The sequence below is a fragment of the Antechinus flavipes genome, chromosome 1 (genome assembly GCF_016432865.1).
Source record: "Antechinus flavipes isolate AdamAnt ecotype Samford, QLD, Australia chromosome 1, AdamAnt_v2, whole genome shotgun sequence".
Taxonomy (NCBI): domain Eukaryota; kingdom Metazoa; phylum Chordata; class Mammalia; order Dasyuromorphia; family Dasyuridae; genus Antechinus; species Antechinus flavipes.
The window spans coordinates 332,799,681-332,816,209 of NC_067398.1; the positions used below are offsets into that span (position 1 = coordinate 332,799,681).

The window sequence follows — 16,529 nt, forward strand, 5'->3', positions numbered from 1 at the left end:
GAGTAAAGCCTTTCATAGTTGTTTTTCTCGATAATGTTTTTGTCTTTGTGTGAATTGTTCTAGTTTTGCTCTCTTCACTTTGCTAGGATTCTCTGAACATTTCAGGAAAAATAATACTCTACAACATTCACATCACAATTTGTTTAGCCATTCTTTATTTGTCTAAAAAGTAACCTCATACATTCCCCCCGCTCCCCTTAATACCCCCCTTCTTTTAATACTTGCTTCTAGATTGGAAAATTCATTTTGCTTTTGACCATTCCCTTCTCAGTGTTATCCTCCTCCTTAATCCTTCACTTATCTCCATATACACACACACACACACACACACACACACGCCCCCTTCCCCCGTTGAGTTTGATCTATTTCTGTGCCAAATTATGTTTATATGTTCAATATTTCTTTGTTCATTTTAGATAAGATTAAAATTCATCCAATGCCCATTTCTGTTTGAATAGTCTTCTCACTCTAATTATAAGTTATTAGTTCTTCACTATCTTTATTTTTCTACTTTATTGTATTGCCTTTTTTTTATCCTTTTCTTTTCTTGTCCTTTCTAAAACTTAGAACAGAATCAGTTCAATTCTAGAACTCCTGTTTTCTTAATAATTCCCTCAATACCTTTTTAAGACTTTCAGTTTCTGAAGGGACATTTGTTTTTTTCTTCTCCCTTACTTTTCCCTTCCATCCTCCTATTAGAATGATGATAATGCCATCATCATTAAATAAAATTTGTTTTCTAGGTTTCTCTGTTCTCTGCTATTTGTGTTTCAATGTTCATACTTAGCTCTGTTTTTTTCCGTCTGAAATGCTTGAATATTCTGTGTTTCTTTAAAGATCTATTTTTTCATCCTTACATTGCAGAACAAAATAGTTTTGTTTGCCTTTGCCTTTTGGAATATTGTATTCTAGGGTCTTTCTGTTGTTTTGTCTTGTTATTGTTTGATTTTTGAGGAACCTAGGTGATATTATAAAGAGTTGAACCTACAGGAAGACCCGTGTTCAAATTCTATCCCAGACAGTAGTCGTGTATTTCTGAGGTCACTTAACTTGTTTGCTGCTTCAGTTTCCCTCCTTGTAAAGTGGAGGTAGTAGTCCTTATATCTTGGGGTTTTTGTGGGGAGCAAATAGGATAGTTTTAGAGCAATTCACAAATCTTACAAAACCATATAAATGCTATTTTTGCTATTAGGGTTATTTTAGTAGAAGCTGTTTTTTATGATTCTCATTGTAGTTTCTTGAAACTGTTTCTTCTAGATGCTTTACAGCACTTTTTCTTTCATATAGGAACTTTATATTTTGGCCATGGCATTCCTAGAACATTTCTTTTTGAGGTACCATTCAAGAGATCATTGGTGAATTTTTTTCTGCCTTTTTTTTTTTTGCCATCTGGCTCTACTAGGTTCCTAAAGTTTACCTTTACAATCTTTACAGGATTTTTAAACAATTGTGGTATACTTTAAATGTGAGAATGCTCTCTTTAGGGAGAAAAAGAATATAGGGAAGAGTATACTTATTTGGTGCGAAATATTTGTTTCTGTTCTTTCTATATACTGTCAACAAATATTCCTTTGTAAAAAAAAAAATCATGAATTTTGGGCAGTGCAGTGATTCCTAAATTATCTCAAATCATTTTCCAAGTCATTTGTTTTTGATATCATGTATTTTATGTTGTATTTTTTGATTTGTTTCAATATTTCCTCTGTATTAGAGAGTCATTGATTTCTGTTCAGTCCATTTTGGGGCAAGTTTTACCATTTTCTCTTATCATTTATCCTAGCTGCTTATTTTCCTTTTAATTCTTTCTTCAAGAGATTTAATTTTGTGTTTCATCTAGGTATAGATAACCCTTGTGAAAAACCCATTTTCTCTTCCTTACATTTGTTATGAAGTTAGATTGGTAGTATTTTTTGATATTGATTGATGTTTTATTTGATTTACTCATTTCTCTAGTTTTAGTTCCTGAATTGAGGCTTTATGCTAGGTCCACTCTCTACCTTCTGTTGTGATTTTTTTTCTTTGTTGGGTGGGTAGAGGTAGGGTTCTTTGATCTCTCCTTGTATCTCTTGTATTCTTTAATTCATTTGCACTTTCATGGGTTAGGCCTCTCCTACAACTTTGGACTTCTTAGTGTTGGATCTCCTGGAACATCTTTGTCAACTCTGAGAACTTAGAAGCCCACATCTGATTGTCTTGATCATCAAGCTCAACCCTCCCCCTTACAGCTTTTTCTTTCTTTAAAAAAAAATTTTTTTTTTTTAAATCAAAGCTTTTTATTTTTCAAAACACATGCATGGACAATTCTTCAACATTAACCCTTGGAAAACTCTTGTGTTCCAATTTTCTACCCCTTCCCCCATGCTTTCCCCTAGATGGCAAATAGTCCAATATATGTTAAATACAATATATTTATACAATTATTGTGCTGCACAAGAAAAAAAGAGAAGCAAAATAAAATACAAGCAAACAACAAAAAGAGTTAAAATGCTATGTTGTGAACCACACTCAGTTCTCACAATCCTCTCTGGGTATAGATGACTTTCTTCATCACTAAACAATTGGAACTGGTAAAGTCCTCTCATTGTTGAAGAGAGCCAGGTCCTTCAGAGTTGATCATCATATAATAATCTTCTTGTTGCCATCTTTAAGCCTTTCTCAACTACCCTAGGACTTTGAAGATTCTGAGAGTCTTCAAGGCCACAGATTTTTTTCTCTAAGTGCTCTCTTTGTAAAGTACTTAAGGGTTCTTGAATTGTTTGTTCATAAAATTGTTTTTAAAAATATATTTTATGGATGCTTTTTGTTCTTACATCATTATAATTTCTGTGTATCTCTCTTAATTCTCCTTTCCTTATAATAAAGAAAAAGTAAAATTTGCTGATGCTATAACTTCATGTAACAGTTACATGCAACATTTCTGACCTTTTTTTTTTGGTTTTTCCCTTCCTCAAGAGGAAGGTATGCTTAATTTCTTTTCTTGGATCATCATTGACTTTAGTTACCTAATTTGGTGCCCTTTTAATGATCTTTTCATTTAAGTTACAGTCATTGTTCAAATTTGTAGTACTTCCCTTGTTATATCAATTAGCATAATACCTAAAAAAAAGATACATTTTGGCCTTCTGTATTTGACAGATTTGTAATTTCCTTATTGTGATATTTCCTCTGCAAGAACAGATTACAGCCCTTCTCACTTGGTATAGGTGGTTTCCAAAAGTTGCTTTGGTAGAAAAATGTATTATCCATTGGCTTTCCATTGTAGCCAGACTGATTCTTGAACAACAAACATACAGTTTGTTACCAGGATTGTACTCTTACACCTTAGAGCTGGGGCAGATTTGACCCAAAATTTTAATCTTTTACCAAACTTTCAAACTAGGGCTACCTCTTAGTCATTGAAGGTAGAAAATTGGTTGTTAATTCTTAAAAAGTTCCAAATCTAAATTATAAGAATTTTGTTTAGTGGTATTTTTATTTGTATTTTTTGTTTAGTCAATACAGTAAACATTTACTGATCACCCATTTTATACTAAGTCCAACAAAAATGAGTAGTCTATGTCTTAAAGGATCTTATTGCCAAAGAAGGATTGATCTTTGTAAAATGCAAATCTGATCATGCTTGTTGCCACCCTATGTAAGTAAATTCCATATTACCTCTAGGATCAAATATGAAATTCTTTTTTTTTTTTTTTTTTTAAATATGAAATTCTTGATTTGACTTGTTAAGTCCTGTGTTACCTGGTTCCTTCCTATCTTTCTAGCTTTACTATTTTTCTTCATGTACTGTGTAGATCTAATGACACTGACCTCTATGCCATTTCTTAAATTCCATTTGCATACTTAGGATTTATATTGGTTCTCCTTATAAGCATAGGATGCAAGTCCAGCTTCAAATCTCACTTGATGTCCCCCTTCTGCAAGAAAGCTTTCCTTTCCTTCCTTAATCTTTCCTTCTGAAATTATCTCCAATTTATTTTATTATATAATTTGGTTGTACATAGTTGTTTGTGTGCTCTCTCCCCAATTAGACTAAAAACTCCTTGAGAGTGAGGACTGTTTTTTGTCTTTTTATTCTCTGTGCCTTGTACACAGTACACAATAAATGCTTATTGACTGACTGGCATGCATAGGTATATACCTCATGATTTTCGGGAAGGCTGAAATTAGCTGGGACATAAAGATGTTGTTTGGCTTTAGCCTTTAAGGAAACTCCTCGTTATCTCTATTCTGAAAGGTGGTGATGACAAAGGAGCTCATTCCAGCCTAGAAGATAGAATATCACCTATTAAAAGCAGCAAGAAAAGACCAATTTGACTAAACTTTAGTATCTGTGGAGTAATGTGCAATAAAATTGGAAAGGTAGGGTGAGTCCAGGTTGTAAAGTACTTCATTCTATAAAAATGAAATTAATTAAATACAAAGTCTTCTAGAGAGCTGTCCCACAAAACAAAATATTTTTAAAAATAGAAAGGAAAAAATATCAGTTTAAAAAATCTTTACTACATGAACCACTGCTTCTGTTAAGGGAAGGTGGCTTTTGAAGGAATTTAAATGCAAATTGGAGTAGTTTATATTTGTTCTTGGAGGAGGTACAAAGTAGCTATTGAGAGTTTTTTTGAGAAAGAAGGTGACATGATTACTTATGCATAAGCTCTTAGTAACCCAGTGGCAATGTAGACTTTTATTGATGTAATTACTTTAATGTTAACTATTGCTAGGAACAATTTTGGATTTACCTGAGGCATATTATACCAATTGTGGCTCAGTTGAAAAGGAAGTTTTACCTAACTAAAGTACAAATTGTGGGGTCTTGATAACTTTAAGTTTTTCAGCTACATTTTACTAAAGAATCAGAATTTCTGTTAGGTTTCCCAGGACAGATAAAGATACCTTTCAAAATTACTTAAGAGAAATACTTAGTGTCTGAGTTGTAGAAGATGTAACATTTTGCTGTTTTGTTAGATGTGAGAACCAAAGAAAAAGGAAAATGGGAGATGGCAAAGAAAAAAATCTGAAAATACTTTCATAAAGAATCAAACTAGAGAAGAAAAAGGTTAAAGAATCCCCAAATTTAGATGTTGTTCTATGACTAAAATACAGGTACATCCCCATATCATATTAATTGATTGTATCAAACACCATGTTTATTAAAACTAAGTTGGTAGAAGGCAATTAGTTTAATAGTGAAAATAGTAATGGTGGTGGTAGTGGTAGTATTAGTAGTAACAACTACCAACATTTATATAATGCTTAACGTTTTCACAGTTCCTTGGCGTAATTCTCATTTGAATCTGACAGCGATCTTGTAGGTTGGGCACTATATGTGTATATTTTTCTCCCTATTTTGCTGATATTTGGTTGTAATGTATGATGCTGTGAAATGACCTTGGCTTGATAATATTGTTTCAGTTTTTCCTGTATTTATTAAAAGTTCATATATCTATGATGTTTGTTTTGGTCTACATCTGAAACTCCATCTGTTGGAGGTAGTTCCTGTATCAATGCAGAAATCTATTACTCTGCAGTTTATGGTTTTAAAGAGTTGCCTGGGGTACTGAGATGTTAAATTACTTGCCTTAGGGTCACAGTCTTGGCATAAATGAAAATTGAACCTAGGTCTTTAGATCTCTAATCCACTATCCTAGGCTTTTCTCTATAATTTGTAAAGCACTTTTTCCACAGCAGCATTGTTGAGTTACATGATGGAAGAATGTTAGTATAGTCATCCCCATTTTATAAGGTCTTCATTTATACTGAAGAACAGAGAAAGGAATCTACTTGTACAAGGCCACACAGCCAGTATAGCATATCAGTGTTGTTTGAAATCCAGGTCTCTTTTTGTTACCTGTCTCTGTCTCTCCCTCTCCTCCTCCCTCTCCCTCCTTTCCCCTCTCCCCACTTCCTCTCCCCCCACCTCTTCCTTTTTCTCCCTTTCTCTCCCTCTCTTTCCCTCCATTCTCTCATCACCTCCCCCTCTTTAAGAACAAAAAAGTTTTATTAATATTTTTTTTCCTCATAATCATTTCTGGAAATAACTTCCATCCCTCCCAATTGAACATATTCTCAAAAAAGAAAAGTAGTTAAGAATGCTACATGATAAAAGTTTTACATAAAAAAAAATATGTAACAGTAACATGTCCAACAGTGTACTTTCTCTGTGTAGTTTTCTAATAGTTTATCCTAATAGTTCCCTGCCACTGTGCAGTGAAGAGAGACATTTCTTTCATTATTTGTTTTAGTCAACCATTACTCAGTCACTCAGTCACTCAGGTTTTGTTCTCTCTCTTCTGTTTGCTTCCCCCATCCAGTCAGGTATTTTCTTAACATCTCTGGCATAGGCCCTCCCCTCCCCTCCTTCTGTCCTTTGACACTGTCACTGCTCTGGTACAAGCTCTTATTGTCTTCATGCCTGGTTTTCTGTAATAGATTTATGATTGGATTTCCTGTCTCAATTCTCCTACTCCATCTTTTACTCAACATTTAAATTGATCTTCCTAAACTTCAGGTAGTGACTTTATCACCCTATTTGATAAACTTCAATGGTTTCAGGATCAAATATGGAATCCTTGCCTCCTTTATTCATAACTTGGTCTTCTTATATCTTACTCCATTTCATCTCTCATCTCCTGGGCATTTTCATTGGCTTTCTTGCATGCCTGAAATTCTCTCTCCTCATTTCCCTTGTCTCCTAGCTTCAAGTTAGTCTTAATTAGAAATTCCACTTTTTGCAAAAAGCCTTTTCCAGTTCTTTTTATTCTTAGTACCTTCCCTCAGAGATTATCTTCAATTCATCCTATATATAACATTTATACATAGGTTGTTTGCATGTTGTCTTCTCCATTACATCATGAATTCCTTTTGCTTTACTTTATGTCTCAGGTTTAGCACAGTGCATGACACATGGTAGGTGTTTAAATATCTGTTGATTTATTAGTTTTTAAATTGCCTAGTTTAGCTTAGAATTAGAATATAATAAGCTACTTGAGGATAGTCACTTTTGTTTCCCCCTTTATATCTCTAGGACCTACACTGAATAAAGGTAGCTAGTACTATAGCATGTCTGTTAAAACAGTCTTTAGCGAAGAGGACTGTTGTAAATACTGTAAAGGAAAACAAAATTGCAAGAGTTTAGAACTCTCAGTAATGCATTTTCTTCTTGTTCTTTGGCAGAGAATCTTGATTGTATTATATATTGCAAGGGGGGGGGGAGTATTCTGTGCCTAGGGGGAGTTGTTGAGAGGTAAAATTGATATAAAAAAAGAAAAAAATCAATAAAAGAGGAAAAAAGGGGAAGAGAAAGCCACATATCTATTTGTGTATTTGTGTCTTTATGTGTATATATGTATATGTGTATGTGTATATGTGTCCCCCTGTAAAGTTTTTACATTGATTCCTTGGATGCTTTTGATTATTATGCAAATCGTTGCATTTCCTATCTTTGTATTTCTATAGCAACATCTTTCACCTTTCAGTTTCTATATTAAGAGAAAAAAAAGTAGAAATTAACCTCTTTGAGATATAGTTCAAACTTCTGACTAGAGAAACAACTTGATTAATATTAGTGGTTTTATAAATTTTCTAGTAATCACAGACAATACTTCCCATGATTCCAAACAAGTCATCTGTATTACTACTTCGTTAACAAAATTGTTCTTATAATTTTGAAAATTGTTCAGCTTGGGCATATTATGCTAGTATATGCTTTGGCCCATAGACAATGTGATAAACAGGAAATTAAGTGATTTCATAATTTTGTTTATTTGTCATAAAATTTGTTTATTTGGCATAAATTTTGCCAAAGGAACCAGTTCTGCCAAATGTTCATACAATTAAGAACAACAAAATTCTTTTTTTTTAATCCAAATTTAGTTCCAAAGTCTGTCCAAATCTAAACTTTCAGACTACTTTAAGAGTATTCACTTCTCACAAAATGAAAAATCTCTTTTGTGAAATGAGTTTTGTAGGTATCTTTTCAAAGAACTCATTCACTTGGGTTAGACACTTGAAGAAAGTCACTGATTTTCTGGTTAATGTGCCACATGTGCTTGCTTATAGAGTGATTAATCTTTGGCACATAGTAAGTACTTAATAATCGCTCCTCTTTATTGGTTGACCCATATCCAGTACCTTTATCTCTGCTACCGTCACTTGAAATTGTCTTTGCAAAGTGTTTAAAATTGGGTTCTTCTATCTGTAAATAATGAATTTATTGATTTGTTAGACTTGATTTTGAATGTGTTCAAATACTTGTTATTATTTATGGAGGTAAAGCTCTCTTTGATACTAAGTCTCCCTCTATCTGTAGGCTGTTGAATTTGTTTCCTAGGCTAAAAATAAGATAACCATTTTATGTCAGTTCATGAAAGACTTTTTTTCTGTGTACATAATAGTAATCAATGTTTGAGCTATAATTCCTAGTTTTGGTGCTCCTTTTCTCTCCTTACCTCCCTATAAGTCCTAGAAGATTGAGTACTATTCCACTTTTATATATGAAGTTGGGAAGCATATGCTGTCATTATTTGCTTTTCTTCTAACTATCTTGTCAGAACTCTCCAATTTTGTTGCTGGCAAGATCAACAAATGGAGAAACTTCCTGTTCAAAGTGGAGATGTGGCTCACTGAGAAGGCGAATGATAACTTCTAGTATGAAATTTCAGAAAATAATTAAACTCAAGCTTTACCAGAAAAAAACAAAAGTTCCATGATGGGGTTTTTTTTGTTGTTGTTGTTTTTAGAATATATTGGCTCTAGATTTCATCTTGTTTTGTAGGAAGGAAAAAAAAAGTTTAGATCATTTTTACTAGATGTTAGGTACTTGGATGTATCAACATTAAATTGAATATTAACCTTGAATTTCAAGGGGTAGCTTTTAGTCCTGAATTTTGAATTTTGGAAACTCTACTTTTCAATGATTCAAGCCATAGTTTCTCATTGAATGCATTGGAAAAAATTGTCACTGGCATGTTGTGTCCTAAATTTCTTCATTACTGTTAATAAGAAAGTAGAGATGAAAAAAATACATTTTATATGTATGTATATATATATATATATATATTTAGATCCACATAGACTTTGGAATAATAGCATTAGTATTGCTATTATAAAATATGCATTAAAAAGTTTTTTTACAAAGCTATGGCATTTCAGAAATAGGTTTTGGAATAGTATGTTTACTTTTGCTTCTATTAATCATAGATTCTAGGAAGAAATGACTCTTCAGACATTTCTCCCTTAGCAAGAAAAGATTTAGGTGTTAACTGCAGGAAAGCACCTGCAAAGTTTTAGAAGAAGAACAAAACAAATTTCAGGTATCTGAAGGTTTTGTTTCTTTGTCATTACTGTTTGGCATGTGCTTTCCAGGTAAGAGGAAGCATAAATAAAGCTAAGTAGAAATTTTGACTTTAGTAAATAATGGGGGCAGGAGGGCAATCTTGGGAGTGGTATAGTAGTGAGTTAAAGAACTAAGGTGCTGAAAAAATTACTCTTTCTTGATTGGTATTAGCTATGCAGTATTTTGGCTAAGAGGGCATTTAAATATCAATTCTAAACAATAACATTTAAATGTTGCCATAATTGTGATGAAAAATACACATCTAAACATTTTGAATATTTAATTCTTTTTTATATAGTTATTTTAAAGTATGGTGACTGTCTTCAAGTCTAAAAAGGATTTAGGACAAGGTTTGGTAACTTTTTGGATTAGTTTAGGGAGTATTGTCATCTTTATTATGTTCGCTCGGCCAATCCAAGAGCACTTAATATTGTGAAATGAGTTTTGTAGGTATCTTTTCAAAGAACTCATTCACTTGGGTTAGACACTTGAAGAAAGTCACTGATTTTCTGGTTAATGTGCCACATGTGCTTGCTTATAGAGTGATTAATCTTTGGCACATAGTAAGTACTTAATAATCGCTCCTCTTTATTGGTTGACCCATATCCAGTACCTTTATCTCTGCTACCGTCACTTGAAATTGTCTTTGCAAAGTGTTTAAAATTGGGTTCTTCTATCTGTAAATAATGAATTTATTGATTTGTTAGACTTGATTTTGAATGTGTTCAAATACTTGTTATTATTTATGGAGGTAAAGCTCTCTTTGATACTAAGTCTCCCTCTATCTGTAGGCTGTTGAATTTGTTTCCTAGGCTAAAAATAAGATAACCATTTTATGTCAGTTCATGAAAGACTTTTTTTCTGTGTACATAATAGTAATCAATGTTTGAGCTATAATTCCTAGTTTTGGTGCTCCTTTTCTCTCCTTACCTCCCTATAAGTCCTAGAAGATTGAGTACTATTCCACTTTTATATATGAAGTTGGGAAGCATATGCTGTCATTATTTGCTTTTCTTCTAACTATCTTGTCAGAACTCTCCAATTTTGTTGCTGGCAAGATCAACAAATGGAGAAACTTCCTGTTCAAAGTGGAGATGTGGCTCACTGAGAAGGCGAATGATAACTTCTAGTATGAAATTTCAGAAAATAATTAAACTCAAGCTTTACCAGAAAAAAACAAAAGTTCCATGATGGGGTTTTTTTTGTTGTTGTTGTTTTTAGAATATATTGGCTCTAGATTTCATCTTGTTTTGTAGGAAGGAAAAAAAAAAGTTTAGATCATTTTTACTAGATGTTAGGTACTTGGATGTATCAACATTAAATTGAATATTAACCTTGAATTTCAAGGGGTAGCTTTTAGTCCTGAATTTTGAATTTTGGAAACTCTACTTTTCAATGATTCAAGCCATAGTTTCTCATTGAATGCATTGGAAAAAATTGTCACTGGCATGTTGTGTCCTAAATTTCTTCATTACTGTTAATAAGAAAGTAGAGATGAAAAAAATACATTTTATATGTATATATATATATATATATTTTTAGATCCACATAGACTTTGGAATAATAGCATTAGTATTGCTATTATAAAATATGCATTAAAAAGTTTTTTTACAAAGCTATGGCATTTCAGAAATAGGTTTTGGAATAGTATGTTTACTTTTGCTTCTATTAATCATAGATTCTAGGAAGAAATGACTCTTCAGACATTTCTCCCTTAGCAAGAAAAGATTTAGGTGTTAACTGCAGGAAAGCACCTGCAAAGTTTTAGAAGAAGAACAAAACAAATTTCAGGTATCTGAAGGTTTTGTTTCTTTGTCATTACTGTTTGGCATGTGCTTTCCAGGTAAGAGGAAGCATAAATAAAGCTAAGTAGAAATTTTGACTTTAGTAAATAATGGGGGCAGGAGGGCAATCTTGGGAGTGGTATAGTAGTGAGTTAAAGAACTAAGGTGCTGAAAAAATTACTCTTTCTTGATTGGTATTAGCCATGCAGTATTTTGGATAAGAGGGCATTTAAATATCAATTCTAAACAATAACATTTAAATGTTGCCATAATTGTGATGAAAAATACACATCTAAACATTTTGAATATTTAATTCTTTTTTATATAGTTATTTTAAAGTATGGTGACTGTCTTCAAGTCTAAAAAGGATTTAGGACAAGGTTTGGTAACTTTTTGGATTTGTTGAGGGAAGGCTGTGTGTATGTATATATGTGTGTGGTATATAGAATAAAACGCAAATAGTTGAGATTATGCTAAGATACTTTCTTTTGAATTTTTAAAATTAGTTTCTCTGATCCCTATGAAAAGGGGAACTGGAATCACCTGTAGGTGAGTGATAAGGGATAAGGATTAGGGAAGTGTCAGGACAAATTTCTTTGTTATAATTTAAGATGATTGATAAATTAAATGAAATTGTTGTATACATTTTCTATTGTTTGTTTTAGGGATTGTCATTTTCCTGATTAGGTAAATTTTACTTGGAGGGAGGGTACCATCTCTGAAGTATCTAAAAACAATTTAACAAGTGTAATATGTTTAAATGCAGTTCAGCAATGTATCTTGAAGTAGTTGTAGGTCCTCCCTCCCCCCTTAAATTGTGACATGACTACCTGGAAAATATAAAATACTGTTCAAAACTTTTTAGTATTCCATCAGTCCAACACACAAACTATAGCAAAAAGTTGTATAGTAAAAATTGTAGAAAAATATAATGATTATATGAAATTTATTGTTACTTAGTGTTGTTTCATACCTATTTCTGTTTAATTTCTAGATTTTGGGTCACTGTTTGACTTAGAAAATGATCTTCCTGATGAACTGATCCCCAATGGTGGAGAATTAGGCATTTTAAACAGTGGGAACCTTGTTCCAGATGCAGCTTCCAAACACAAACAACTTTCAGAGCTTCTGAGAGGAGGCAGTGGCTCTAGTCTAAACCCAGGAATAGGAAATGTGAACTCCAATAGCCCTGTCCAGCAAGGAATTGGTAGCCAGGCCCAAGGGCAGCCGAACAGTGCTAATATTGCTAATCTAGGTGCCATGGGCAAGAGCCCTCTGAATCAGGGAGACTCTTCAGCATCAAGCCTGCCAAAGCAGGCCACTAACACCTCTGGACCTACACCCCCTGCTTCACAAGCATTGAACTCTCAAGCACAAAAACAAGTGGGGTTGGTGACTAGCAGTCCTGCTACATCACAGACTGGACCTGGGATCTGCATGAATGCTAATTTTAATCAGACACATCAAGGCCTTCTTAATAGTAACTCTGGCCATAGTTTAATGAATCAGCCCCAGCAAGGCCAGGGGCAGGTAATGAATGGATCTCTTGGTGCAGCTGGAAGAGGAAGAGGAGCTGGGATGCAGTATTCTGCTCCTGCCATGCCAGGGAATGCAGGCAGTGTGCTGGCAGAGACTCTGACCCAAGTTTCACCACAAATGGCCAGTCATGCAGGATTGAGCACGGCACAGGCAGGAGCTATGACAAAGGTAAGTGTATGTCCTTAGAATTTAAAAAAATTTTTTCTGTTTAATGGTATGATTTATTAATCCTAATCTTTTAATTATTTGGTTTCTTGAAAAAAAACAATGCTACTTGAAATTTTTTTATTGGAGATTATTTCATAAGAATGGTATATTTACATATGTAGTTATCAACAGGATGATTTTAAGATTTAGAAAAACTAAACTGCTAGGGCTCAAGTGGCAATTCAGATTATTATTTCCATGTGAGTTTTATGACATAAGCAGTTGGCCAAATGATGCTGTAGTATGGATTTTGCAGTGTTGTAGTGAATTTTGAATATAATTGTACTAATGTTGTTTTTGCACAGTGACCTAATTGGGGAGGGGGGTACCCAATGCAGGATATACAGTGTATTTGAAATTTTCTTGTTAATCTAAGCAGATATATGCAGCATACAATAAAGATTTATTTAGTCACTTAATCCCAATTGTCTCAGCAAAAAGAAAAAGAAAAGAAAAAAAGATTTATTTAGACTCTACTTTGTCCAGAATACCACATACATGCAGGGGAAGTTAACAAAGTCTTGAAAAGACTTAGATAGAATCATAGATTTAGATCTGGAAGGAACCTTGAAGGCCCATGGTTCCTGTTCTCCTGGAACTTACTTTCTGGTAGAGAGCTAAAATACAAACAAAAGGTAATTTTAATAGATTGTAAAGTAATTTAAAAAGTTTTGAAACTTGAGAGGTTAGGGATAGGATCTACATTTGTGATTTCATTGATTAAGTAATGCCAAAATTCCCTCTACCAATGCAGGTTGAAACCTCTCAAATTTATATTAAGAGAGTTGCTTTAGAGCAGAGATGTCGAACTTGGCAAAAAAAAAAAAAAAAAAAAAAAACCCTTTACGAATATGGCCTCCAAAACTGCCAAGTGTGGCCTGAATCTGATTGAGATGCTGTTGAAAAATGCATGAAACAAAATAAAAACAAAACATAGATTATGTTAATTTGTGACCCTCTAAATCTTTTTGCTTATTTCTAAATGAGTGTCCCTTTCTATTTTGAGTTTGACACCTCTGGCCTAAAGCATTAATTAAGAGGTTAAGTGGGTAATAGCCATATGTTGGAGGCAGGACTTGAACCCAGGTCTTCCTGGATTTCAAGCTAGCTCTCTTTCTATTATGCTATACTATCTCCTAAGCTTCTGTGAGAGATTTGGAGGATGTCATTGATATGGGGGAGGGGGGCATTCCAGCAGATTTCATGAAAAATGGAGAAACTAGTATTTTCTAGAATTTAAAGCTAGAAGGGACCTTAGAAATCATCTAGTCTTAATTCTCTCATTTTACAGATGAGGAATCAAGGGCCCTTTTGATCTGCTCAATGTCACATTTCAGTTGGACTTGAAAGTATAGGTAGGAATTCAGCCAGAGAGGAGGGAGGACCTTCCAGACATAAAGGAACACTGAGTAAAGATGAGAAGATGGCAACGCATAGCACAGAAGGTAGTTTCCTTTAGAATATAGCTTATATGGAGAGATGGAGCTGTAAGTGGAGGATGGTGCCATACTTTGGAGAGTTTTGCATGAAGTTTGAACTTCTCCTTGGTTTGCAATAAGAAACCACCAAAGATTTTTGAGCAGAGGATTAACCCAATGACACTTATGTATAAGGAAGATTAAGCTGGCAAAATAATGAAATTTGTATTAGAATGGATAGAGTGCAGGTATAGGAAGAATCTTGGAGGATTCTTAAGTATCTCAGATGAAGGGTAATAATTAGGGCCTCTGGTGGTAGGGGGAAGAGAAATGAAATGTCTAGGTAAATTTTGATAATCTTGGTAGATTGCAATGTAAATTAGTAAATTACCACACTTGGTAATTTTGAAAAATGGTTGAAAAGGGAAAGGTGAAGACAAATCCAAAATTAGAAACTTGGAACATGGGGTGAATGTTTATTATATTTACATATAGGGAAGTTAGGAAGAGCAAATTTAGAGAGGGAAATAATTGGGTACATTTTAAATAATATTAAGGTTTTAATTTTTAAAATTTTGATAGTATTTTATTTTTTCCCAATTACATGTAAAGCTATAGTTTTCGATACTCATTTTTGTAAAAGTTTGAGCTACAAAAAATTTTCCCTTTCTCCTCCTCCTCTCCAAAGACATACAGTTATATTAAACATTCATTTCCACATTAGTCAAAGGCATGTTAAGTTTTAAGTGCTTGGATATTCAGGTGGAGGTGATGGCTATAGAGCTCAAGAGAGAAGTTTAGAGCTGCATCACATTTGGGAGTCATCTGTTTAGTTTTGCTATTGGATGATATTGCTAAATGTTAATGGTATAGAAGGAGGAGAGATGAAGTGCAAAGATTGATCATCTACTTTAAGGAATGGGAAGCGCCTAAAAAAGAGATAGAAGTGTTTAAGAGATGAAATCAAGCAACAGGCAATTATTAGGATTCAAATCACTTTGCCCAGATGAACACGTTTTTAAAGAACTGGTAGATATGATCACTGGGCCACTATCAGTGGAAATTATGGAAAATAGGAGAGAACTCACAAGATTGAAGGAAGGACAAATGTCCCAATTTTTAAAAAAAGAAATATAGTCTCTATGCTTATAGGCCAGTGAAAATTCTAGAAGGTTTCGTTAAAGGATGTTAGGTGATCATCTAGATAGAAAAACAGTGACTGCAAAGATTCTGCATAGATTAAACCATTTGTAAAGATTAGGAATCTGATACAACAACTAGGTCCAGATTAGTGAGAAAAATGAATAATGATTGCACGTATTAAGATTATTAAAATTCTCACTATGCAAAGTTTAAAATGATGTAAAATATGATTATTGCTTACCATATTGGTTACCAATGGAAATGTGCAGTGTAATTTTTTAATAATATTTCCATTTCATGGGATTCGAGATTTATTTTTTAATACTAATTGATACCTAGTTTTGAAATTTATATCCAGTGAGTCATGTATCTAAATTTGTGCAAATGAGCTAGTGGAGATGTCTTCTCATGTCTTCTTTGGGACAAAATTTTTTCTTTAATTTTTAATTTTTTCTGAGGCAATTGGGGTTAAGTGACTTGCCCAGGGTCATGTAGCTAGGAAGTGTTAAAGTGTCTGAGATCATATTTGAATTCGGGTTCTCCTGACTTCAGGGCTGGTGCTCTATCACACTGTGCCACCTAGCTGCCCCAAGTTTTTATTTTTTTAAATAATTTTGCAGCATTTCATTTTGATTGTTTTGTGGTGGTGGTTCTTTGCATTTACATTATTATAGTCCTTGTATATATTTTTTCCTGGCTTTGCTTAATTCTCTTAAATTCATGTACCATATTTTCTTTGATATTATTTAATTTTAGTCCTATATTGTTGAGAATCTTTTTGAAAAACGAAAAACTTAAGAATGCTTGAATAGTTCTCTAAATTTTCTAAAGCAGCGGTTTTTAAACTTCTTGACCACTCCTATCAGTAAAAAATTTTTGAGTACCCACTTTATTTATGTATATATATACTACTGTACTTGTAATTATTAGTGTTTATAATACTTATGTATGTTATAAAACAAAAAATAGAAATTAAGCATGATATAGTGATGAATTAATATCTGATCCTGGAGTCAATAGGGACACACTCAGTGGAATTTTTAGTAGAGTAGTGACTGCATGGTAAGACCTCTGCTTGAGGAAATAAACTGTGTGACACCTGTGTGG

General features: G+C 33.4%; 1 protein-coding gene across 1 annotated transcript in view; it reads left to right on the plus strand.

The window, feature by feature from the left end:
* The window catches only part of CREBBP (CREB binding protein), a 164,088-nt gene that overhangs the window by 16,420 nt on the left and 131,139 nt on the right, over positions 1-16,529 (plus strand). Inside the window, exon 2 of the mRNA XM_051967730.1 lies at positions 12,110-12,822. Coding sequence (XP_051823690.1) covers positions 12,110-12,822 — 713 coding nt within the window. The remainder of the gene's footprint in view (positions 1-12,109; positions 12,823-16,529) is intronic.